This window comes from Phaseolus vulgaris, chromosome 11 (assembly GCF_051622355.1).
Source record: "Phaseolus vulgaris cultivar YP4 chromosome 11, ASM5162235v1, whole genome shotgun sequence".
Lineage (NCBI taxonomy): Eukaryota > Viridiplantae > Streptophyta > Magnoliopsida > Fabales > Fabaceae > Phaseolus > Phaseolus vulgaris.
In genome coordinates this window covers 44,966,459-44,993,732 of record NC_143508.1, presented here as the reverse complement: position 1 = coordinate 44,993,732, position 27,274 = coordinate 44,966,459, and the positions used below count along the sequence as shown (strand labels likewise).

Here is a 27,274-nt window from a genome sequence, read left to right as displayed (position 1 = left end):
TTTTTTATTTCTTTTCTTTTTTTTTCTTTAACACGTCGTTTTCTATAGTTTATCATACATCGTTCTAAGTGAAGTTTTCTTGTCGGAAACACTTATATTATTTATATTAAATAATATGTACCTCTAGGCTTTAGCATTTGTACTTGAGGTAACTTAATTTTAATTTATGATGATAAATAAATAAATAAAAATAGTTTTATACCAAGTTAATACTTGAGATTAAAAATAATTTATGTACATTTTTTAATTTATAAAAGAAACTAATTTTAGGAAAGAAATAATTAATTACTATATTTAATTAAACTATATATATTATTTTATAGATTGAAAATGATTTATTAAATAAAATCTAGTTTTAGAGATATAATAATTAGTTATCATTTATATTAGATATTATTTTATAAATTAAAAAATTATTAACATGTACATAATTTTTATTATTAATAAAAATTTCTAAATTAATATATAAAGATAACTAAAATCTCGATATCTAATTATATATTAATTTTAAAATTGATTTTATTAGTAATAAAATTTACTTTAAATATAAAAAAGTAATTTATAAAATATATTTAAATATTAAAAAAAATCTATAAAATTATTTTATTTATAATTTTTAAAATTGATTTTTATTTAAAAATTGTTTTAGTAATGGCTTCTTAAAGATAAAAGTTGCGAGTGACCAAATTTATAGTAGATAATATTTTATATACAATAGTTAACACTAATAACTTTAATGATTATGAAAAAAAAAAATATACACAAGTCAAATGAAATTAGTGTTGACAAAAGTTGGTAATGATATTCGATTATATTAACTTTTAAAAGAAATGTTAAGTACCAAACGCAACATTTAAAACTAGGAACTTCTCTGTACTTGTAAAATATTAAAAGTATTTAAGGCTTGATGTCATCATGAGTTTGATGTCAGAGTAATAAAATCTAAGACAGATAGATACATAATATAAGGTGAGTCAAAATACATATATAAAATGTTTATAGCCTCTAGATGAAGAAGCTGTACAACACACAAAACCTACCAGAGCCACCCAAATTTATCAATCGCCTCACAATGTTCCCTTCTCCACCATTATGGTCATCTCTTCCGCCGCTTCGAATCCACCTGCATTCAAGGTTTCAAAACTGATTTCAAATTAGTGAGATCTACTCAAGAACTCAAGCTCTTGCAGCCACAAGAATTCTAAGTACAACAAATCCAAAACATTTTTTATAGAGTAAAGATATGTCCTAAGTAACAAAAACACTTTACTACAACCCTTTTCATGATTCAACAATCACCCCAGATTCAGTACTGTCATTGGCATAAAAAGGCACCAAGAACATGTGTTGAGAAATTAGAGGAAGATATAGCTTACATAATTTATACACAGATATTTCATTCAGAGAAATACAATCATATTTCTTACACAATACGCAGAGATAGAGGTAGAGACAGAGAAAAAGTTTTGAATTTACAATCTTGACTGCATATTAATATAATCTCAAAACACAGAAAACATTTTATTTCTTTTTCAGATGTAGATTGATGTTATTAGAATCCGGATTTGAATTAAATATCTTGCATATAACCAGATTAGGGACACTACAAATTAATATGAATTGTGTTTATCAAATAGGAGTTGTGCCATAACTTCAAAGATCTTATGCTTACTTCTCTAATAGATTCTTCCAGAGGGTAGTTGAATCACAAACATTTTATTAAGAAAGAAAATGTCAGCAGAAGAATGGTCATCAACCTAATGCCCCGTATAAACTTGTCTACCATAAAACAGACAAAATGAGGATCAAATTAAATGCATCAGGATAAGAACCCTATTGTGCTAGCTCCCCTATGAGTGAGTTTTATAAAATAAATCTGTAATTTTATGACAGTGATGAAACAATAACACGCCCCCACATCTATATCTCCCTCACAAAAATGGAAGTTATTTGGCTTTTCATAGCACAACTTAAAATTGTAAACATTTAGCCAAGACTAAATTTAGTCAAAATCACAATACAAGAGCCATCAAAGAAAGGAAAATTAGTTTTGCAACACTTAAAATGTGAATTTGTCAACAAAATAAAATGAAGTTTATTTGTAATAAAAACTATAAGTAACTAAGATGCAAATTAAAATAACAATGGAAATGATACCATCCATAAAGGAATTTAATGACCAGTGCATCCACCGTTTGAGAATGAGTTTTGTGATTATGAATAGATGCATGTTTGGATTTCAGTCGTAACTCCACTTCTTTAGCTTTAATAAAATTTCCTTGTTAAGTGCGCTTTTCTCATCTAGCTATTAGTTTTCCAACAAAACCAGCAGATTTTATATGTAAACTTTATTATTTCAAAATTATCTTCTGAATTGTGGATATAATGTCATAAGGGCATCCCACGAATCTGAGTATATATTGAACAACCACGAGAAAATGCAGATGAGTGTTACACAAAATGGAGGAACATATGAACAAGAAAAGAATGAATAAAAATGAATATGTAAGATAAATAAGGACATGTCTATCAGATAAGAGTACAACAATTGAAAATAACAGAGGTATATTTCAAAGAAAAGGCATAATAAGCACCCATGATCTGTAGATTATTTTAGCTATTCTGCAGTTTGAACTAATTATGCTTTGCAACATATCTGATTTCAAAAATATCCATAGTGTTTCAGATTAAGAATAGAAAAGAAGAAACTAAGAATGAACCATGCAAAATTTGATGTCAAAACAGGAGAAGTACGTATCAGACTGATTAGCATACACATGACAGGTCTGAGTCAAAAACACCAATATCCTTTTGGTTTTGCAATTATATGGCCAAAAAGGTGCTAACTAGTGAAAAACTAACATCAATATACGGCCAATTTCAAAACTACAACAAAGGAAATCATAACAAGCTGCACCAAGGTTAAATTTTTTAAAGGAATTTTTTTTCTCATCAATTTTTCAGTAATGCAAACCCATTACCCTCCGCATATCAGTGCCAAGGGGAAACTAAATAGTGGAAAATTATGTGTTAGTCGTATGCCATGAACAATAAGTAATGAGAATAAAGTAGTAATTATTTCGTATTGGATGTTAGAAATCACCTTGCCATCAGCTCCAGGTGATGCAGAAAATGTAGCTTGTGGTTTCTTCATATCATCATCAGATGAACATTCGGAACATACAAAATGATCTAGTTTCTTTGCTTCTTCAATAGTCATGCCCACGCAAGCAGGATGATACCTACAAGAAATCTACAAAGATTGAAATACGTGTTCTATAAGACATACAGCGATATCAAAAGATTTGAAAATAGACAATAGTATGATTCTTAAATTCATTTAGATTTAACACTCTTTCACGCCAATACAAAAAATTATGTCAGCAAAGTTGCAAATTGAGGCCATAAGTGCACAAGAATTTGCATCCCCAATATTAGATAAGCACCGATGTAAGAAAAAAACATATCTATGTATAAATTTCACAGCTGCAGATAAAATAATCAGCAGAATGAAAGGTTTCTTCATCGTCCAATTTACATTGGCTAACACATATACTGCATAAAAGAAACAAATGAACCAATAGTCACAATAACAACACCCACACTCACACACAAACACATTGGAACTTTTAGAGAAAAATAAAATTCATCTGTCACTTCAATTTTAGCCGTGAGTAGCTCACAACAAAATGGACAGTCTTTTATGTATTCACTCTTTCCTTCTTAGTTTCTCTCTTTAATTTTACTACAAAAGTAAAATGACCTTTCAAGACCAACATGCAAAAAGCTTGCAAAGCCAAGTTAGAAATTTTTATCCCTTCAACCCAGTAAATTACATCCACTGTTCAAATTCAAAACATACAAAATCAAAACTCCAAATTCAATAGTAGGAAACAAAGTAAGCAGAATACACTGATTTTACCAATCCTTGCACCCTTCACATTGTACCATGAGGTCATCCGGGTTATATGGCATCTCACACTTGCAGTACCTTCAAAACAAAAGCAAAAATCAACTTCCCCACGGTCAATAACCCAAAAAATATATTAAACAAGGATGAAATATATTTTTTGTCCCACAAAATATCCCAATAAAATTGTAATGGGTCTTTTTACCCATTATATTTACCAAAATTGAAGTACTTTCACTCACTCATCAGGTACTAAAAACACGTTTTTCTGTTAAAATGTATAAACTAGAAATGAATTTAATTTAAAGGCTAAAATCAGATACTAAAAGCACGCTTTTAAGTTAACAGAAAAGACTAAAACAATGATAATTTTTTTATAGAAAGTAAAAGCAATCACTAAAAACATGTATTTTCGTTAAAATATAAGGATAATAACAAATTAAATTGTTATAAAAAGAGTAAAAGCAAAGTACTAAAAGACCCAAAACATATTAAATTATCCGAGGGGACTAAAACCGGAGTTTGGAGATACTTTGAAGGAGAAAGAACGTATTTGAGAGGAAACTCACACAGCAACACGGTCAGGAGTGAAAGCCCCAGTTGCGGCCTTGTACTCAAATCTACAATAGTAATCCTCAGCACCCACATTCTCTAGCTTAGTGTAGTTCTTGAAAGAGTGCACTACGCACTTGCCTTCAATGGTGTGCGCACTCTGCACATCATAGTGGTCGGAGAGAAAAAGTTCTTTGGCACCATGGAACTGTCTGCGACCCCCAATGGACTCTTCGGGTCTGTAGTACCACCTGACACGCACCTTCACGTTGTTCCTGTTGTCCTGCTCGATCTTCTCCACGCGCGCCACGTAAGGGGGCTTGGACGTGTCGGAGGGCCGCATCAGAACGCAATCACCAGCTGCAGCACCAAAGAACCAAACGCTGTTAACGACAACCCCGCCTCAAAAAAACATGATGGGCAGCCACGAAAACGAGGAAAGGAACCGTTTTGAAGGAGAAAAACGCAAAGGGTCGTCGTTGTGTGTGTTACCTCGGACGATCTTGTTGGTTCCTCTTATGGTGTACGAGTCCAAGTCCTTTCTGCCTGGCCTCGTTTTCGCCATGCGTTGCGCGAAGGGCGTTTTGGGGAATGTGATTTTTTTTTTCTAAGGGCCTCTTGTTGTGTTAGAAGGAGAAGAAGAAGAAACGAAGAACCCTAAGGTGTGGGGAGGGGGGCAACACTTTTTTTTGGAGTCCAGATCCTCTCCATTTGTGAGGGAAATAGACATCTCCATTTCAGCAAACCTTTTAGTGACACGTGGATTCAAAGTTTTGAACGGCTGAAAAGAGAGAACTGGGGTTTAACACCTCATCTTTGAAAAGGGTAATGATGATTTGATAAGCCTGATAATGATATTAGCGATAGCCGATAACACAAGAAAAACATAAAACAGAAAATTATATTTAACTCCTTTATTTTCAAATTATGGCATATTTTTTTCAAGCCTTTTTCTTTTAATATTCCATGAGACATATTTTTAACTTCATGTTTTGTTTATTTTCAATAAATATAATTCTCATAAATTTCTATTGAGAGTGAAAATAGTTTAAAGATAAATAATTCTCATAATTTTGAAAAATATCTTTACTCAACTATACTGGTCGGATGTGCTCGGGGTCCTACTCGAACACTTAAGTCTATCTTGGCTGGACAGGTCAATACAGGGAAAATATTTAGCTTGTTCCAAGATAAATGGTAAGCCGAATGATATTTCGATAGGTTGGCCCAAACAGTTGACAACCCATATTAAAAAGATAATTAAAGTAAAAATAACAAAAAGAATAACCGAATTAGTTAAGTACGGATATTACTCTAAAATTCAATAAAAATAAATAGTTAGAGATAATGTTCTACCTGTACCCATAAAATAAAACGATATATTAACAAGATGTTTTTATGTTTGTTGAATGTTATAAAAGGGCGTCAAGACCCTGAATAAAGGTAAGTTCAATCTGGTGATACTACACCTACTCTATATTCAAATACTCATAGTCATATGCTCTCACTGACTTGATCTTCGGAGCCTTGTCAACAGATGGAGCTCCCCTCACTGTGAATTATTAGCATCCCAAAGCAGCAATAGCAAAAAAGAAAGGTCAGCACAGAGTCCACCACCAAAATTTGATCCAGGTCAACCGGCGAGAACATCAACCAAACAACTTTTCTTGTTTCTTCCATGTATACTCTCCGTGTATTTTTTTCACCAACCAAAAGTGTAAAGGTCACTCTGAATTCTCCTACCCTAATGGCAACTACTAAAGACTCCAAATTTCCTGAGGAGAAAATCAACTACTAAACCCTAAACCCTAAACAAGGAATTTGATGTCGTTTTGTTTAACTTGAGGGAAAACGCTCATTAAAGAGTTGTAACAAATATAATAAAACATAATTTGTATGTTTTATATATATATATATATATATATATGTTAAGATTCAAGACAATCTTGTCAGTTTTAAATGATCTCATGATAAAAGACTTTAAGTATATTTTGATGATAACAAGAAAACTATAAAGATGTGTTATGATTTCTAACAACAATATTAAGAATGCAGTAGGCGTTTGTCTTCCTTTCCAAATGATGATAGAACATCGTATGAGATGAAAGCAAAAGATGATGTCTCAAAGGAACTTACTAGATGATGTTCAAACATGGAAACAAACTCAACGGACCAAGCTCAATATACAATTGATAGACGATTTTTACAAAAGGATTCAATGGACCAAGCTCGATATACAATTGATAGACAATGAAAGTTCTACAAAGTGTTAGACGATACTAAAGTCATACATGTGACGAACAATGATACGTGTTGGACGACCTTCAAAGGGAAGTTTCCAAACTTAATATTTCCATTCCATATATGTTCAAATGATTATTATATGTTTTCTATACTCATTTTGATATTGAAAATGAATTAAATCAAAACAAACAATTGAAACCAAGAATAAAATGTGTTTTGAAAAATTGATTTGAAATATAATGCACAACTGATTTTATGAAAATGCATGTGCTTTAATATTTCAAGAAAGAAATATAATTTCCTGAGTGATTATAAATTGATTTCGATTACAACAGTACTTTATTGATTATATTCAAAGTCTGTATAAGAAAGATTTTTAAAAAACAAATTATATGATTGATCATGTATTTAAAAGAGTTTTTGAAATTATATATATAGCATATTAAATCTATTTGCACTTAAATGTTTAATTTAAGTTAATATATAAAGTCTTTATAATATATTTCTGAAATAATATCTAAGAGTAGAAAGAGTTAATAATTTAGAGATATTAAAAGATATTGTTTTCAGTGATACTCATGCTTTAATATAAAGATGTATTGATTGCTAAGATTCACGAAGAGTTTCTGAATGTGTTTTAGGAACATAAAGACGCCACAAAGTCAACATCCAGGAAATCATGAAGCTGATGAACGAGATTAGTGCAATCAAGTGTTAAAGCTTCATTTAGTCATTTTATGTAATTAACATGACAGAACAACAAGGAATGGATTAAAAACTCAAATCAAAACCGTAAAATATCAAATGAACTTAATGAAAATTGAAGAAAACTCAAAAAAATTCAAGGAGAAACTAGCATTCTGAACCGATTAATCAATACAAAACATCAAAAAATTGGTGGGAACATTTCAAAATTAGATTCAAGACAAGAAGAACATCATGTAACCAACATGTAATCAGGAGTTATCATTCCTTTTCTCTCTTGACCATTGTATTTCTGTAAGAACTATTGATGTGCAGATTCAAAGGGTGTTATGAATTTTGTGGTGTGATTGCCAAAGGTGGTGTGTGTTCTTGAAGGGTTCAAGATCATCACTTTGGTGTGTGTTGTAATCAAAGTGTTTGATTGCTTAGTGGAATACTCAGAGGTTTTCTAGGGACTGGATGTAGCTCTTGGCTAAGAGTAAACCAATATAAATTTCTCGTGCGAATCTTTCTATATCTTATCTCTTTAAATCTGTTTTTGCTTGAAGTTTATAACTGCTGCTATAAACAACCGATTGTTTCGCAAAAATAATCGATTGATTTTCTACTGTTAAGAGAAAACTTTTTTTAAAATCAACTGAACAAAATTTTGATTGATTAATTCTCATTGGCCTTCACTATACCTTCAATATTTGCAAAAATCCTCCATAAACAATTCACCCCCTCTTGTTTAAGGTCTACAATTCTAATAATTGGCGTCAACAGTTAGGTTATTGAAAGTCATTCAAGTTTTTTATCCTAAAATCTTTTTTCATGGCTAAAAAACTACCCTTTGGGGAAGGTGCATTTTTTAACAAACCACCTCTGTTTTGTGGTTTGAATTACAAGTTTTGAAAAGTAAAGATGAAGATCTTTGTAGAATCAATTGATAAAGGAATTTGGGATGCAATTGAAAATGGTCATTTTGTTCCTATGCTTGAAAACAATAAAGTGATTTATGAAAAACCTTGGTCCGAATGGACTCAGCATGAAAGCAAAAAGGCTCAATATGATTGTATTGCAAAGAATATTATTACATTTGCCTTCAATTATGATGAGTTTTTCAAGGTATCATAATGTGCCTTCACAAAGGAAATGTGGGATACTATTGAAGTTACCCATGAAGGAACAAATGACTTGAAAAGAGCAAGGAAGCATGCTCTTATTCAAGAATATGAAATGGTTAGAATGCAAAAAAGGGAGACAATTGTAGAAGTACAAAAGAGGTTTACTCATATTATCAACCACCTTATGAGTCTTGGAAAAATGTTTGAGAAGGAGGAACTCAACATCAAGATACTCAAGTGCCTAGACAGATCTTGACAGCCCAAGGTCACAACCATCTCTGAATCTAAAGATTTAACATCCTTGACAACAGCTGCACTGTTTGGGAAGCTTAAAGAACATGAATTGGAGATGAATAGGCTGGATGTTCAAGAAAATGAAGATAAGCATGTGAGAAACATTGCCCTGAAGGATGCTGGACATAAAAATGTCAAGACTCAAGTGATGATAGTGATGGAGAAACCCTTAGCTTGCTAACTAGAAAATTCAGCAAATTCTTGAAGAAAAACAGCAACAAGAATCAACCATCCAACAGGTATAACAACAAGAAACTTATGATTTTAACACTAACAAATAAATATGCTTTGGATGTGTTGAACAGGGACATATTAAATTTGAGCCCCAACAATGAGAATAAAGAAAGGGAAGCAAGCAAAAAGGCTGAAAAGAAAGGCAAAGCCAATAGAGCCTACATTACTTGGCAAGATAATGAAGTTTCTCCCTCTAGCTCATCTTCAAAAGATGAAGAAGCAAATATTTGCTTAATGGAAAAGGGAGAAACAAACATAAGCAGTGTAAGTTCCAGCACTTCAATCAATTTTGAAAACTACACCCGACTTCTTTATGCTTTTAAAGAAACTCATGAAGAAGCTAACAGGTTGACTCTTTTAAATAACCGGTTGAACTGCTACACATGGATTTATTTGGACCTTCAAGAACCATGATTCTTGGTGGAAACTACTATGCTCTTGTTATAGTAGATGATTTTTCTAGATTTACATGGACATTGTTCTTGGAATCCAAGAGTTATGCATTTTCTGCATTCAAAAAGCTTGCCAAGAGATTACAAAACATGTGTTACAGTAACATTTGTGTTATTCGTAGTGATCATGGAAGAGAATTTCAAAATGAAAAATTCAGTGTTTTTTGTGAAAAACTTGGGATTTTCCATAATTTTTCTGCTCCTAGAACTCCCCAATAAAATGGGGTTGTAGAAAGGAAGAACAGATCTCTTGAGGAACTTGCTTTAAGTGAGTCCTCTTTACCAAAATATTTTTGGGCTGATGCTGTGAGCACAACTTGCTATGTGATGAACTGGGTTCTCATTAGACCAATCTTGAAGAAAACTCCTTATGAACTGTTTAATGGGAGAAAACCCAACATTGGTTATCTAAAAGTGTTTGGCTACAAGTGTTACATCTTAAATAATGGTAAGGAAAACCTTGGCAAGTTTGATGAAAAAACGGATAATGGTATCTTTCTTGGTTATTCATTAACTATTCATGCATATAGAGTGTATAACAAGAGGCTTATGACTGTAGAAAAGTCTGTTCTCATTATTTTTTATGAGTCTAATCACCTAGAACAAGAATCTAGTAAGATTTGCAGAAGAGGATGAGCAGAACATCATTATAGAGAAGCTGGAAAACTGTCCAGAAAAGCAACCGATTGAATCTGCAAAACAACCGGTTGAAATTTTGCAACAGAATGATCTTCCCAAAGAATGGAGGATTCCTAGAGATCATTTTGTGGAAAATATCATTGGGCAGATTGATAAGGGAGTTTCTATTAGAACATCTATCTCTAATTACTGCAAACATATAGAGGAATCTGGACTCCATTGAAAATGGCATATTTATTCCAAAAGCTGAAAAAGTTGATGTTTTCATAGAAAAACCTTTGTCCCAGTGGAATGAGTCTGAAAGTAAAAAGGCTAAATTTGATTGTATTGTTGAAAGCATCATTACATCTGCTCTAAATTTTGATGAGTTTTTCAGGGTCTCACAATGTGCTTCAGCAAAAGAAATGTGGGATATTCTTGAAGTTACTCATGAAGGAACAATTTATGTAAAGATAACAAGAAAGCATGCTCTAATATAGGAGTATGAGATGTTCAGAATGCAAAAAGGAGAGACCATTGCTGATGTACAAAATAGGTTCACTCACATTGTCAACCATCTCATCAGCCTAGGAAATATCTTTGAAAAAATGAGGAACTTAACATCAAGATCCTCAAGTGCTTGGACAGTCTTGGCATCCTAAAGTCACAGTCATCTCTTAAGTCCAAGAATTTTACTACCTTGACACCAACCTCCTTGTTTGGAAAGCTTAGGAAACACGATTAGAGATGAATAGGTTGAAAGATCAAGAGAATGAATAAAAGCATGTGAGAAGCATTGCTTTGAAGGTTGTTGGTCATAAAGACTGTAAAGAATCAAGTGAAGGACAGTGGTGGAGAAACTCTTAACTTGCTAACCAGAAAATTCAGTAAGTTCTTGAAGAAAAACAACAACAAGAACCAATTCCTCCAATAGGTATAACAACAAGAAACTCAATGATTTTAATGCTAATAATTATACCTGCTTTGGATATGGTAAACAGGCCATATAAAATTTGATTGCCCTAACAATGAAAGCAAGCAAAGAGGTTAAAGCAAGAGATTTGAGAAAAAAGGGCAAAACTAAAAGAGCCTACATTGTTTGGCAAGACAATGGTGTTTCTTCCTCTAACTCATCATCAAATGGAGATGAAGAGGCAAATATGTGCTTGATGGAAAAAGGGAGAATATGACACAAGCAATGTAAGTTCCAACACCTCAATTAATTGTGAAAATTACAGCCAGCTTCTTGATGCTTTTAAAGAAACTCATGAAGAAGTTAATACGTTGGCCCTTTTGAACAACCGCTTGAAAGGCATGAATAATTGGTTGGAAAACAGAGTCAAAGCATATGAAGAAGAGGTGAACAATTCAAAAAAATATTTTAAAAATCCGGAAATGATTTAAAAAAACTCTTCTTGAAAATGTGACTTTAGCTTTTGTAAAAATTGTGAATCATTTGAAAAGAAAGTCCACTATCTTGTAAAAATTGTGGATAAATGATGAGCATATATTTATTACACTCAGTAGCCTTAATCATAGATTATTGGACTATAATAATAAATAAATCCATTGTTTTAATTAATATTCTTATAATTGGGTTTATTTGGGCCTTAACTATTATTTTTGTTAATTTTGTGTTTTTATAGTAAATTATTCGAAAGAAGCATCTACCTTTGTGAATGGGCCAAATATGTAAAAGTTCAAGTTGCTTATTGAACCAAAACGGGAAACAAGTTCCGAGGAGAAGAAAGAGAAAATAAAATCTACAATATCTGAGAAACAGAATTGGAAGCAAATCTTCTGCAAAATACAAGAATTCTGGAAACTTGGAAACTGTTAACAAAAATATAAACTACAATATTTTCCTAAGATCCTTGGAGCAGAAAAGCCTATAAAAGGACACAAGCATCAAGGAGAAAAGGGGAGAGCTTCATAGGGTTTTCTTAGTTTCTTTTCTTCTTTGTAATTCTTTTGTTTTGCCTCCGCATGGAAGGCTAAACCTTTTTTGTTGATTCTTTTGTAATTCTCCATTGAGTCTTGAGGTTTTGTTCAATAAAAGTTTCATTTTTCAATTGTTTATAGCAATTGTTTTTATTGTCTAATCATTTGGAAAACTAGTTTTTGTGAGAGGTTGCACTTGAACGCATGATTGAGAGTCTTCCTTATCTTAAACTTTGGTTTCTTAGTTAGTTCGCATTGTTCTAATTAATTTCTCGGGCGCATGATTTAAGAGAAAGGAGATAAGCATTCCCATGGAGTGTACACATAGAACAAAGTGGGTATTGATTAAACTAGTAGACGCATGTTTTATTGGTGAATTTCAGTTGAATCAGATCGACACATGTCTAATCTGGTTTAGCTCTGTTGGAGGATTGAGAAAGGATTAATCTTTAGAGAACCTGTAAAGAATTCAATGGTGGAAGAACTTGGGGATCAATCGTTTTTTATTTTCTATTTCAATATCTTTTATATTTTTTGCATAACTATCTTAACCCCCTTTTTATTATTATTCTTATTACTAACTTTTCATTGCGTGTAGATAGATTTTGAATTCGGTTAACTGAATCACTATTGGATTCGTTGGGGGACGACTTGGGGTCATCTGACCACAATTATACTATCATCTCTCTAGTGTTAGACAAATCTACGCTAGAATCGTATTAATTTGACAGCTAAACGACAACTATCAATAAACTTTCAAAAGGTCAATCATGTTGAAGATGGATGAAGCTTCTTCTCTACCTGGTCTTAGTGTGTTTGATGTAGAAAATAGCTAGTTTGCTTTGAAGATTGCAATGGGTTTAAATGATCTTGTATTTAGGTTTGTGTATGTGTAAGGTTGCCTTTTGTTGCATGATCTGTCCTAGATGCCTAGTCAAGGTTAGATCAAGCATTTGAAGTGGTTAAAAGTTTCTCAAAAAGCTTTTTAGAGTTTTATCAAAAAATCAGGATACTGCACAAAAATAAATTTGTTTCTCTGTAAAAGAATAGGTTTATTTTTTGTTTGCTGAAAGGCTTTTTGAAAGTTGGTTAGGGCACCAAAGGTACAACTCAGTCAGTTATTTCAGTTAGCTGAGTTGGCAGTTTTCCTAAAATAAATCTGTTTGGTTTTAAACTAAATATGTTGTTTTCATAACAACTTTTCAACTATTTTTTGAAAAGTAGTTATAAATTGTTTTCCATATAAAGAAAAACTTCTCTCACATGAAAGGTTGTTGAGCAATCACGATTTTGACAGAGATTAAACACTTTCTGTATGAGAAGAAGGATTGAATTGAGTTTTTGAAAGGTTTTCCAAAAGTGATCTTCAAGTGTACTTGTTCTAGGAGAACCTTGATTTTGGTGAAGGTGCTGGTGCAGTTCTGCAACAATTGAACTATTGGTTTTGAGTTCTTGCATCTTCTCTTCAGGTGTTATCTTTCCTTTATTCTTGTTTGTAAAGGTGTAAGTGTTAGTCACTCTTTGATAGGGTTTCTTGGAGTGCAAGGTGTGCTGAAATAGGGTTTTTCAGCTTTTTTGGTATTGTTCTTGTAGGTTTCAAGAACTGTTGTGTTGTAATTGTTTAGAATTGATTTTTAGTGGATTTCATCTTGGAGTGAGGTGAAACTGGATGTAGCTCTTTATGAGTGAACCAGTATAAACCCTGTTTGCATAAATCTTCTCAACCTTGCAATCGTTTCTGGTTTTCTGTTTAATCTGTTAAGAACGAAATCTGTTTACTTGAAAATAAACCTGTTAATTTTGGGCTTAATAAAAACTATTCTTTGTGATCTGGAAAAGTTCTTCAATCATAAACACAGCTTTTGAACATAAGTTTGTACTGAATTGTTTTCATCATTAAATCCTTGATAAAGATTCATTGTCTTTAAAGCCTTGTGTTGAATACTCTTGATTGCTCTTTTGGCATATTTTGTGTTTTTCAAAACTGTTAAAAGTGCACAAATTTGCTTTTGCCATATTTCACTGTCTGATCTCAATTCTGATTTGAATAGGTTTTGTTTGTGTTAAAGTGTTGTGAAGAATCAATCTGTTCATTGTAAAATCAATCTGTTCTTTTTCCTCGGATAAACTGAAAAACAGTTTGTGTTTGCGAAATTTTTATAACTTCAATTCACCCCTCCCCTCTTGAACTTAAACATTAATAGACCCAACAAATCAAACTTTGAAACAGTTCTTACATCTCAAAAATTTGTTTTTTTGCCAAAGCTGGATTGAGTTTTAATCCTCACAGTAAGAAGAAATCTGTTTCAAAGCCATTTTCAATCTTTTTTGAAAAACAACCGATTAAATTGTCGAAACAATCGGTTGTTTCATGCTTTTATTGTATGAAAAAGGGTCACTCTGTTAGATGCTGCAGAGTTAGGAAATTTTTGTTCCCAGGGTGTTTTAAAGTGGGTTCCTAAGAATTCTAAGGTTCCTAATGATCCAATTAATGCCCATGGACCCAAATTTGTAAGGGGACCAAATCTTGCCTCTTAATTTTGTCTATTGTAGGGTTCTTTCATTGAAAATCAACATATATGGTACCTGGACAGTGGCTATTCTAAGCACATGACAGGGGATAAAACCAAGTTTGTCAATCTTTTCCTCAAGCAAGAAGATCATGTGACTTATGGAGACAATAATAAAGGGAAAATTTTGGAAGAGGAACCATTGGTGACAAGAACACCTTCTTCATTCATGATGTGCTATTTTGGAAGGACTCAAGCATAGTCTCCTTAGCATAAGTCAGCTGTGTGACAAAGGTTATCAAGTAACCTTCAAACCCAACATCTGTGAGATACAGCTGCCCAAATCACAGGAAGTATTGTTGATTGGTAAAAGGATCAACAATGTTTATCTTCTTGATATCTCACATTCTGCATCTATTGGCTACCTTCTAACCAAACATGAGAAATCATGGTTATGGCATATAAGGATAACACGCATCCAAATGGATCATCTAAGAGTTGTGGACTCTTTTAAGAGTGGAATAGCATTGCGCTGTATTCATTTTGCTTTGATATGTGATCATACCCAGGTGTATTCCTTCTCTTTTTTTTATGAAAGTTGTCTGTTAGGCATCACTATGCAATGGTGTATTCTTTCTCTTTTGACTATAGTATTTCTGTGAGAATTGTTGGTGTGCAGATTCAGAGGTTGTTCTGAAATATGTGGTGTATTTTCCAAAGGTGGTATGTGTTATTGAAGGGTTCAAGATCACCACTTTGGTGTGTGTTTTGTAATCAAGGCTTTTAATTGCATAGTGAATTCTCAGTGGTTAACTGAGGACAAGATGTAGCTTTTGGTAAAGAGTGAACCAGTATAAACTCTTTGTGTTGATCTCTCTATTCCTTCCCTTTTATAAAACTATTTTTGCCTTATTTTTAATACTACTGATATAAACAACCGATTGTTTCGCAAAAACAACCGGTTGATTTTCTGCAATCACATTAAAGTAAACACTCAAGTATACACAAATAGAGATCCTACAACACAAATTTGGATGGTTCAAGGTGTATTTAGCATTTTTAACCGATTAAACTAAATACAAACACATTTAAACGGTGGAAACACATTTAAAACAGATTCAAGACATTTTAAGAAGTGAGGAACAACACGGAAATGGAAGAACAAAAGTTAGAACAACTTATCTCTTAAATACCTAAGCTCTTGATACTAAATGATGCAAAACTAGCTTGTTTTGGCTTCTTCTTTGTTGTAGTTTTTATGTTGCGGAAGAATGGACTTGAAAATGACAACAATGGTTGAATGGAAGTGTGGAGAAGATGAAATGAAGAGGGGAAGTAAAGGCTTAGATTCTAAGAAGATTCAAGCAAAACACTAATAGAAATGCAAACTTGAGAGTGAGATTTTGAAGACAAATGATCTAACTACTTGGGCAACATTTCATTATCAATTCAAATCTAATTTACTAGGGGGCTAGCACTTGTATTTATAGTGCTATGGGAAGCCAAGGTGAAAGCTTTAATCCTGAAAACTATTCACTCATAGAAGGATAAGTGACTCTCTCTAATTGAAGCAAATCTTCTCAAATTAGAGGTTGACAAGTGTCCTCCTCTAATTGGAGAGAATCCTCTCCATTCTCATGAAGACAAATGTCCTTTTGGCATTGGTGGGAATCCTCTCCGTTAAGGAGATGACATGTGGACCTTCATGTCTTCCTTGCCACTCCATTCTTTCCATTTGTACTCTAGTAATTTATTTGTGCACCTCAGATTGTCTAGAGTTTCATTGGTTCCAAGGAGGCCCAATTGTAACTCTAGCTAGACTCTTTCTTTTTGTTACACCCTACTCTAATTGGCCCATAACATGGTCCAAGAAAATGACCCAAATACAAGCCCAAAATAAACCCTACACTACTTTGTACAATATTTATAAAAATAAATAAAATAATCGAGGAGCAGAGAACAATTAATTCTCCCTAAGATGAGAGTCTTTTGAGCTCCTTTTTTTTTCTTCCAATATTCTAAGTCAAATGTTTTGAGTTTGGATGGTTTTCATCACTTATTATCTCTTAGCTTAGACTACAACACATACTTGATGTTTTATTAATTTATTTTTTAAATAAATATTTTTAGTTGTGTGATGTCTCCTTATTTCCTTGTATTTACTTATCTTGTTACACCATTTATTACACAATATGGAAATTGTGTTTGAGGGACTACTCTAATTTTTAAAAATTTGTAAACTAAGGCAGAGATTTCTTCTATATATTTCAGAGGCTGAACTTCAGCTCTTAGCTAAGTGTATGGTGGCTTGGAAGTGAAGATGGTCCTCATTAGGGTCCCTCCCTTCAAAAGTGTCCTAAGATCCGCTTCAACTATCCACCTTATGTTGTGCTTTGTAATTATCCTCCTCCAGGATAAAAAAAAAAAGTTAACCTGTAGAAATAATGAAATAGTGTAACACATGATATTTGTTCAAAAAGAATAATAACAAGAGTAGAAGAAAGGATCATGCTTCCACGGTCATTGTATCCCTTACATGTTAGATAAACAAGATTGACCCAGGAGTATGATTACTCTTGTGTTTTTCAACCTTATGAAGTTGCTTAATCTTTTGGTTGGTTGTTTTATTTCAAGCAATCTTTCACATGGTTTTTCAGAGGAATTTATATTCTTGTTTGGTTAAGCTCCAAAAAAAGATTTTTCAAAATTCAATTGTGTTTGTAGTTGGTTTCCACTACTTGTGAAGGTATTGAAAAACTAACCACAAACTTATTTCCTCTTTAAGTGAAAATAATATTATTAAAAGAACCCGTGTAAACAAGGGTGCAATCATATTGCCCGTGTCATTTTAATAAAACATCACAAACTTCTAAAGGCACAAATTTGGCTCAACATTTTTAGCATAATGTTCTACAGAGTCCTTGTCTTTCACTTGTTGACTCACAACTAGATCCCTATCTTTTTGAATCCGAGAAAGTTTATTAGATGGAAAATGGGCATCTATGTTGTGTTTCAACATTTTAATAAACAAAGTGTTAAAGTTACAACTATCCATAAGAAAACCTTTTAAAAGTTTGATTTGTTTGAAAAATATTTTCTTTGCGGATAGTATCAGATTGATTAACATTCTTCAAAATATATCCTTAGTAATGAAAAAGTCAATGTAAACAACATGGAAAAAACTAGGACTAGACTTTTTTTTTTCTCTTTATCAATCAACCCTTTAAAAGAATTTCTATAGAGGAGGAATTTGACAAAGGTTTTTCTTCAATCCAGTCCTCACAAGGGTTTCTAGATAGGAGTTCTTGTTATTGTTTGGTTCAACTCTAGACAATAATTTTGTTTTCTTTTCTTTCTTTTCTATCTCTTCTCTTTCTATTATCTCCCTGTCTTTCTCTTATAGTTTTTTTTTTCTCTAATTTCTCCATCTCCCTCTTTTCCTCTTCAATAATTTTTTGTAAAGAAATTTGATCCTTTCTAATTTGTGCAGGTGTTAAAGGACAAATAATGATATTTTTTTCCTAAATATCAAAAAAAGATTTTATTGGATTGACCTCCATGAATAACATTATGATCAAATTGTCATGGGTAGCTAAGTAGAATATGTCCAACATCTATTGGAATAATATCACACAAAATGGTTTCTTTATAAGATGCAATGGTTATTGGAATATTTTCTTGGCTACTCACAACATACCACCATCCTCATTGATCCATTGTAACTTATAAGGTTTGGGATGGGGTGTGGTAGGAAGATTTAACTTAAGGACCATTTTTTTCACTGTAATAGTTAGGACTTGATCCATTATCCATAATTAAACAACACGTCTTATCCAAAACTTTACATCTTATATGGAATAGACTCTCATGCAGTGATTGTTCCAGATTACTAGAATGGTTACTAAGTAGTCTTTGAGCATCAAACATTTCTCTTGGCAAGAAATTTTTTTATCTATTATAGTGGAAGTAATAGAAGGAGTGTTAGGGCTTTTGTCTGGAGGTGGAGAAACAATATGATCAACAAAATAAATTTTCTTTTGAGGTTTATCTTTAGATTTTAAAATGTCATGACTTGTGTTATGTAGTATGCTATGATCCCCCATTTCTAAATTGAACATAAATTATTTTCAAAAAAAACATTTGAATTCAACTTGAGTGATAAAGATTTTCAAATATTTTTAATTTTTGTGAAGTAAATCAAGGAATCTAAAATGATTTTTCTCTAAGTTCACTCCTAGGAAAGTGAGGTGAGTCAAGTACCAAAACTTTCAATGATAGATCTTACCCCAGATAGTCCTCAGAAAAATACCCCCAAAGCACTTCAAAACATTTTTTTAAAAAAACCTAAAAGGTGATTATGTTATGCAATAAAATGAACCTAAGACCAAAAGAAGATCTACTAATAGCAAGCAAGATAAAATCCTATGTATCATAGAGAACTAAAAACAAAAAGACAAAGAAAGGAAAGTAATACAGAAAATAAAGCAAGAAATAGAATGCAAGTGAAAATAAAACTAGACGAGTCTGAAAGTGAGAGTGCTCTTGACACTAAGAGCCCACTGACTCATTTCCACACTAATGCACATTTTATTACTATTACAATGTTTATTGGGATTTTCTTTGGAGCATATTCCCAAACAACTCAAAAGTAAAAAAAAGTAAAAATTACACGAAAATCTGTTATACAAAAAATCAAGAAAAAATGGGGTAAATTTTTTGATGAATTGCTTTGGTGGAAAACTTTCTTTGTGTTGATTATCAATAAAGTACTTGCTGAATTCTCTTTGTCCTTTCCTCTTCTTTGATAGATTTTCTCTAAGAAAAGTGTTCTCACTCAAAGAAGTAACTCAAAAGTCCTTTTCCACAACACCACAAGTGATACACCAACACCTTTCACAAATATAGAGTCCAAGAAATAAATATAATAAAAGCTAAAATTTGAAAAGTTAAACCAAAAGAAATATGATGAGGAAAGAACAATGGAAAGCTAAAAAAATGACAAACAACAATTAAGGCTAAGAAGAAACAAATGGAAACTAAAAATGGCTCTAAAATAGAAGAACCTAGAATTTTGTCTAACAAGAACTCTAAAGAGAACTTTGAGAAGTAGAAGTGTATCAAAATTTGGACAACATTTCATTACTCAATTCAAAGTTAAATAATACAAGACAAAACACTCTTATTTATAGGAGGCTTGGTCATCAAAATAAGGAAGAGTATGAGGGAAGCTCCTAGTTGAAACTTGGAGCCCAAGCTTGAGTAAAACTTGGAAGACAAGCTTCTAAGCCTAGCTTGGAGCCCAAGCTTGAGTGAAACTCGGAAAACAAGCTTCTAACCATAGCTTGGTGTGCACACTTCCCATGCATGACCATCCTAAGGTCTCTCTTGGGCCATTAAAAGCCCAATTGAAACTCTAGTTAGGTTTAGAAAACCCTAATATAAATTTGACCCAATTACAAGGCCCAAAATGAAATCCTATGCCACTTGGCCTAAGATAAAATGCCCAAGATAAATTCTTAAACTACTCTCTACAATTTTTACAAAGCTAAGAAGAAGAAAAAGACAATTCAAGTGTGGGTGCTCCCCTCCAATAAGGCTCCATCTTTTTCTATCCTCTTAGCCAATTGTTTTGAAGCTGAATGGTTTTCATCAAGCCTCCAAGAAGAGAAATGAAGAAGATCAGGATCAGAAGTCTTAAAAAATGAGCAAGACGCACAAGTTGAGCAGGAGCAACCCATAAGCGTCGACTATTGATTGAGTATTGAAATAATATCGTTGTAGATGTTCATTAACAGAAATAAAAGACCAATAAGACCAATACTTCTTAACATGATCTGTTTATATGATGTTGTAATTTGCTCATTTTCATATGTATTGTTTTAAGCACCATAAAAAAGGGAGGAGATTATTATAGAAAAAGTACAATATCTTGAGTGTTTTGATTGTGTGCTTAAACACAACAAGTCAAGAGCTTGAGAGACATGAGGCAGTTGAGTTTGGCAACGCTGATCAAATCACAAATGGATATGCTTTATCTGACAGATGATAAAGTACTATGCCAAGTTCCACTTCATTTGATAAGTTAATTGAAGATCATTTACACGATAAGTATAGACCCAGACTTCAAGTTAACACACATGAGGAATATTCTAAAGCTTGAGTATGAAGATATAGAAAATGTCTTTTATGTTTATCCCAAGAAGATGTTGGGTATGAAGTCAAGACCAATTGGGTTGGGCTGACAAGACACCATGTACACAGTTGAAGCGCAGGTGAACATTGTTCCTGACTTCAAGTGGGAGATTGTTGGGTATGAAGCCAAGACCAATTGGGTTGGGCTGAGTAGACACCATGTTTTATTGAGTGGGCTTAATCATTGTGTCCCTTTATTATCTCTATTTATATCTATTTAAAGAGATCATTGTACTTGTAATTGGTGTGCAACAAGATATAATGAAAACCTAATAGTTGCCTGTGTGGATGTAGGTTGCAGTTGGCGACCAAACCACGTTAAATCATGTGTTGTTTATTTTCTGCAATTGATTTGTGATTATGTGTGTTGTTTTCGCGTGCGTTTTTCCCATCAAGTGGTATCAAGAGCCTTGGTTCTTTTACACACTAGAGATCCGATCAGCAGAAATTAATCGACGAGATGTGAAAATTGCGACTGCAGTAGCGTCCCAAAGTTAGGGTTTCGCATAGGCGGCAACAGTGTCCCAAAAGTTAGGGTTTTGCAGAGGCGACAACAACATCCCAAAGCTAGGGTTTTGCAGGGGCTGCAGCAACGTCCTAAGGCTTAGGGTTTCCCAAATCTGCTTCACAACAGCAGTGACCAGCGACGGTGGTGGTGCGGAGCGCCAGTGCAGTGGGGACTGCGACCAGGTCTGTTGGTGAGTGATTTTGGGTGGTGCAATTTTTTGTGATCTTGATTTAAAAAAAAGGATTGCTAAGATCTGAAATTAGTTGTACAGAGTATCTCGACTAGTCATTTGAGATGGCAGAAGACGGGAAGTTCCGAATTAAAAATTCGATGGTACAAATTTCAGTTGGTAGAAAATCCAAATTGAGGATTTGCGAGTTCAGTTACTAAGCACATCAATATGATTTTAGCCAGACTTATGTCAGTGGGCATTAAGTTCGATGATGAAGTTCAAACTTTACTATTGCTATTGTTTTTGCCTGAAAGTTGGTCAAGAACGGGTACAGCAGTTACCAGTTTAGCGGGATCCGGTGGATTCATTTTTTAGAAGATTCGTGATCTCATTCTTGGCGAGGATGTCCGAAGAAGGAATTCTGGGGAATTATCTAGTGAATCGCTATATGTCATCAGAGGTAAGAGAAATATCAGAGATAGTGGGAGCAAGAACCAAAGAAGGAGTCAGTCGAAGACTCGGGATTGCTCAAGTGTAACATGTTGGAACTGCAAGGAGGTGGGGCATTTCAGGAATCAATGCCCTAATGATAAATAAGTCAACATTGCAGAAGACTTCACGGACGAGGACTTTTTAGTCTGTTGCGTGGATAGTAGTGTGGATTCCTGGGTCATGGATTCTGAAGCATTGCAGAATCTAGTTATTGGGGACTTTGGAAAGGTAAGACTAGCAGACAACAAAACTCTTGATGTTATGGGCATGGGTGACATAGTGTTGAAGACACCAGTTGATTTCTGAACTTTGAAGGATGTCAGAGTTGTTCCAAGCTTGAGGAAAAGTTTGATTTCTGTTAGGCAGTTGGACGAACAAGGACATGAAGTGAAGTTCGGAAATCAACCGCGGAAGGTCTTCAAGGGAAATCTTGTCATGGCTTGCAGAAGAAAGAGAGGTTCGTTGTGTGAGGGAGTGACCATCCCAGTTCAGAAGATAAACAAAGTCCGGTTCACAGAATCTCGTGGGCAGAAGAGGGTTATCTTTACAAGAGAGAAACCCAGAGCCACAGGTCAGATTCAGGATGAACGAGCATGGAAAGGTTCAGGTAGACTAGTCAGAGGTACTTGTGGCAGTGGGAGCACAGGTTGTGCTTCAGCTAAGGTTCCTAGACGACAGTGGGTTGGGAGAACTAGTATTCCAGCGGTTGAAACTTCTCTAGAAAAATTCTTGTTGAATATGGAAAGTGTTTATTCTCAGGTTGTTCCAAGATCCGGCAGTTCCTGTAAGTGGGAGTCGGTAGGAACAGAGAACGGGTCAGTGACTGACGTGTTGAAACTCAGGGGAGTTTTAACGAAGTCTTCAAAATGATTAAGAAGACTGGTGGCAACTAGAGGTGGAACATTGAGTTCCGTCGACAGATTACAGAAGTACATGTACACAATTGAAGTGCATGTGAACATTGTTCCGTGACTTCAAGTGGGAGATTGTTGGGTATGAAGTCAAGACCAATTGGGTTGGGCTGACAAGACACCACGTACACAGTTGAAGTGCAGGTGAACATTGTTCCGTGACTTCAAGTGGGAGATTGTTGGGTATGAAGCCAGGACCAATTGGATTGGGTTGAGTAGACACCATGTTTTAGTGAGTGGGCTTAATCATTGTGTCCCTTTATTATCTCTATTTATCTCTATTTAAAGAGATCATTGTACTTGTAATTGGTGTGCAACAAGATATAATGAAAACCTAATAGTTGCCCGTGTGGATGTAGGTTGCAGTTGGCGACCGAACCACGTTAAATCATGTGTTGTTTATTTTCTGCAATTGATTTGTGATTATGTGTGTTGTTTCCACGTGCGTTTTTCCCATCAGAAGATTCGTGCCAAATAACAACGTTCAAATATCATTTGGGATGTGAGCTAAAGTTGTAATAACCGCTAACTATTCTAACACAACTATTTTGTCAATTCTAGCTCAGTTGTCTATTCTTTAGAGTGTGCACTTTTAACCACTGTTTAGTGTAAAAGGATCTAATACTATGAAAGACAAGTACTATCAGCTACTAGAGAGTTTGTGTGAAGAAAAAAAAATTTACATAACCATGAATTTAATGTTTCTCAACATAAAAGGCCATTATATGATAATTGAAGAAGAATCAATACAATGAAAAGAGTTCAAATCTAATCAAGAGCTATAAAAGGAAATGTAACAACTACTTTTTTTTCCAAAGCCAATAAGATGACATGTTTCGGAAAGAAGAATAACTAACTGAGCCATAATTTCACAAATTCCACCAAAATATTCAACAACCTAAAAGCTTTATTATGACTACATTTTATAATTATTGTTTTTTAGCGCTATTTTGATTCCTATTTATTCGAGCACTGTTTTCAATTCCTGTTCGTTTCTTTTCTAATTACTATTTTTCAATTTTAGTATTCAATTATTGTTGCTATATTCGATTTCCACTTTAGGTTTTAATTTCAATTTTGTTAGTTAATTAGGTTTTACAGTTTTTACTGTTAAGTTAGCTGAATCTAGTTTTCACCGTTTCTATTATTGATTTAAGTTGATGTTTCTGATTCTTAGTTTCTGAAATTTCTAATCCAACTTTAATTTCAATTTCATTTTCAATTTTGTTTCCACTTTTCACTTTATGGATTTTCTAGGTAAAATCGTTTAACATCTTCATGATTCTCACTGTTTTCTATTTTCATTCACTGTTCCAATATTAATTCCCACTGTTTTCAATTTCTACTTGTTAATTACTTTTTTTTTACAATTACTCTTGGTTCAATCACGTTACACTCAATTGCAATTTTTAATTCTCAATTTCTATTTTCAGTTTAGTTAGGTATTTTTGTTTATACAATGTTAGATTTTCTTAAATTTTGGTTTCCCTTGACTTTATTAAGTTCTACATAGTTCTGTCAATTTCAATTCCACATTATACTTTCATTTTTATTTGGTACTATTTTACAATTTCCATTTTATAGTTTATTTTTTTAATTCAGTTTGTAATTTCTTTGTCTGCCATTTTTACATTTAAATTGGTTACATTAGTTGATTTCATCCACTATTTAGATTTTGTTAGTTTTTGTTCAGTTATTACATGTTTCTATCTATTTTCATTCTACTCGATTGTTCTTAGTTCAGTTTCTTATCTATTTCAATTCCTAGACTTAGATTTCAATCATAGTTCTTGTTCTTTTATTGTTTTCATTTTTAAGTTCTGCTTTACAATTACTATTTCTATGATTCATTTACTATTTTCATTTTAGCATATCAGTCATATTCTTAGTTTCAATTACTACTTTCATTTCATAATTCTAAAACCCCAAAATCAATTTTGTTAAAGAAAGAATATTACAAAATGAACTCAATTAGCAAGTGTTCCTTGGACTAACCTAAGTCTGACCCTATATTGCACTTATATGGAAAACTTGATGAGACTAAAAAATTTGTCAAACCATCTTCATGATTCTAAGAGTTTTTTAAGTGTAAGAAACTGAACTCATTCCACTAGACAAAAAAATCTTGTCCAATTGATACCTAGCATGTTTAAGATTGTTGAAGTTGATGAACTATGTATTTAGAAACAACAACATTGCTTTAGTTGAGGAGGAAACGATAGAGTAGGTTGCGTAGCTTTCTTGGCATTGATCTTCATATAATGAAAGAAATAATTATTCTCAAATATTTGAGCTTTTCTTCAAAGGACAAAGTGTGAAGGAGAAAACTTGAGGAATACGAAAAAGGTTGTTTTGATGGGTAGAAGATGAAAATCTCAAATGTTGATTAGGTTTTTTCTTTTTGACAATGTGGACGCATTCATTGCAACATGCATCACTTAATATGTTATCAGATACTCCGATCTAAGATGTTTAGGCCTTTGTGCATTAAAAAACTTGTCGTTTACTCATTAATGCTCTTTAAAACATGTGAGAGGAACTAATTACTGTTCTTGGCGGTTGACCTAGGTTGGATTGAATGGGTGAGCTCCGCTTTTGATCTGCCTCCAATTAGCACTCTGAGATGTTGCTCCACTAGGATAAAGGAGACTCTACCTGTTAATCACATTCTGACGATCAAGTCAATGAGAGCATTCAAACTATAAGTACATTAGTGTAGGACTTCAAGAAAAGCATACCTTTACCCGGGGTCTTAAACCCCTTTTATAGACATCCTTTCAACAACTTTCATTAGTGAGAATATAATCTCAACATTCAAAATATAATCTTCAACACAATTCATCAGTAACAATATTCAATTAATGTGTACCTATTATTTTTTGGGTACAAACATTCCTAACCACTTTGATCTATATTTATTAATATGCTTCAACTAATTCAGATATTCCTCTTGTTGTTTTTAATTGTCTTTTCCACATATACTGAACAAAATATTTGGGCTACCCCTCCAATGAGTAATAGGGCCCATACCTAGTCCAGACCAAGCTAAGCGTGATTTATACCATCGAGTTGACCATACCTAAGTGCGTGGGTCGAGGTCCTGAACACTCCTTGCCAGTACAATTACTAAAAGAGATTTTCTGCACAAACTCATTAATCAGATTAGTACTATAAAGACAAAGCTATTATCTTAACTTGTGTTTAGTCTTGTTGTGTTGGGTATTTTCCTCTAGACACTATTAGGGGCTCAACCCTTTAGAGGCTGATTTTAATACCAACTGCGAAAAACAAGGACATCAAAAAAAGGAAGGGCTAAATTGACATTTAAATTAAATTTAAAAACTTTTCGCAAGTATCGTCTGAATTACAGTATTCAAACAATGGTTTAGATTATCAAGTAGTTAGAATGTCTAAAATGTCATGTCAGATGCATCTCACTAACTCCACTAAATTACTTATTTGTAATATTTACTAACTATTTATCATATCGTAATGCTAACATATGATAATTTAAAAGGATAAATATTTTCATAAATATTTTTCAACAAGTTTAATTTGATAAAAGACAATAGGTGTATCCTTTAACAATTATGGTTAGACATATTTGAAAGGTTGTTGTATCCTTAACTATTTTAGTCTAACTAGTCATATCAGACGTGGATTTTGTAACTCATTTGAATCACCTTATTTGATGTAATCTAATTAGCCAAGAAGATGACCAAGGACACAAGAGACACTTCCAACTTTGATCAGTCATCTTAGCGTACAAGACACGGCCCCACCAAATATCGGAAAGACCTCAGTAGAAGAGGAACTAGGCATAGACTAGAACATCAAATGTTCTTTCTTCTGGTCTTGTTTGTAAATAAATTTGGCTCACTTTAAGGGGTCCAAATAGAAGAATAAGCTAGAGTAGGTTTACATAGTATAAATAGGAGTGTACTTAGCAAAATGAGCTTGTTCCAAACCCATTTTTCATGACACATGCACCTAGAACTAAGGTTTTTAACCTAACTTATAGAAGTTACGCCTAAGGTGTGGTTTTGCCATGGTCAACACCCTAGGCAACCTCTCTCCCCTTCCTTTTCTACCTCTCTCTCATCTTGCTCTCCAAGTCAATCCTTCCTATATAAAGGGTGCCTCCCTCCATGTATTTACACATTGAATTTTGAATAGAAAATAAACTCTATCAGAGTGTTGAGTGAGTCTTGAGTGCTCTCTTTTTGTGGGTCTTATCTTGGGTGTTTGTGCACTTCAAGTGGCGGCTCTTCACCACTCATCTTGGAGTCTCCCATCACTCCAAGTGGCGTGACCACCACCATCATCCATAAGCATCCTCTATCTCTTCATCTCTTCCTTCCTTGCACCATTTCCATTCTTCTTTTCCTTTTTGATTTTTCCATTTTATTGCTTTCCATTATATGCTTTAATTA

The 27,274-nt window shown here is 33.4% G+C and overlaps 1 protein-coding gene across 6 annotated transcripts; it reads right to left on the bottom strand.

The window, feature by feature from the left end:
- Window positions 1-852: 852 nt before the first annotated feature.
- LOC137825467 (chromatin remodeling protein EBS) lies at window positions 853-5,280 on the bottom strand. 6 transcript variants are annotated; one of them, XR_016517483.1, is made up of 5 exons: window positions 4,955-5,280; window positions 4,480-4,822; window positions 3,912-3,991; window positions 3,104-3,253; window positions 853-1,123 (listed from the first exon to the last, which is right to left on the bottom strand). XR_016517483.1 is itself a non-coding variant. In XM_068631143.2 (5 exons), the coding sequence occupies exons 1-5, from the start codon at window positions 5,025-5,027 to the stop codon at window positions 1,138-1,140; spliced, it is 630 nt and encodes a 209-aa protein (XP_068487244.1). In that variant the 5' UTR covers window positions 5,028-5,280; the 3' UTR covers window positions 853-1,137. The 6 variants fall into 6 exon arrangements, 2 of the variants coding, with proteins under 2 accessions (XP_068487244.1, XP_068487237.1); XR_016517482.1 differs by having other exon boundaries at window positions 3,104-3,242; XR_016517485.1 differs by having other exon boundaries at window positions 853-1,143; window positions 3,923-3,991.
- Window positions 5,281-27,274: the final 21,994 nt, after the last annotated feature.

What these genes read in the sequence shown, in the direction of transcription:
- LOC137825467 (XM_068631136.2), bottom strand. Translation starts at nt 5,027, where the DNA reads ATGGCGAAAACGAGGCCAGGCAGAAAGGACTTGGACTCGTACACCATA. An exon ending in AACCAACAAGATCGTCCGAG is followed by an intron (nt 4,823 to 4,954) that starts GTAACACACACA and finishes TTGGTGCTGCAG; the next exon opens with CTGGTGATTGCGTTCTGATG. An exon ending in TGTGAAGGGTGCAAGGATTG is followed by an intron (nt 3,243 to 3,922) that starts GTAAAATCAGTG and finishes GATTTCTTGTAG; the next exon opens with GTATCATCCTGCTTGCGTGG.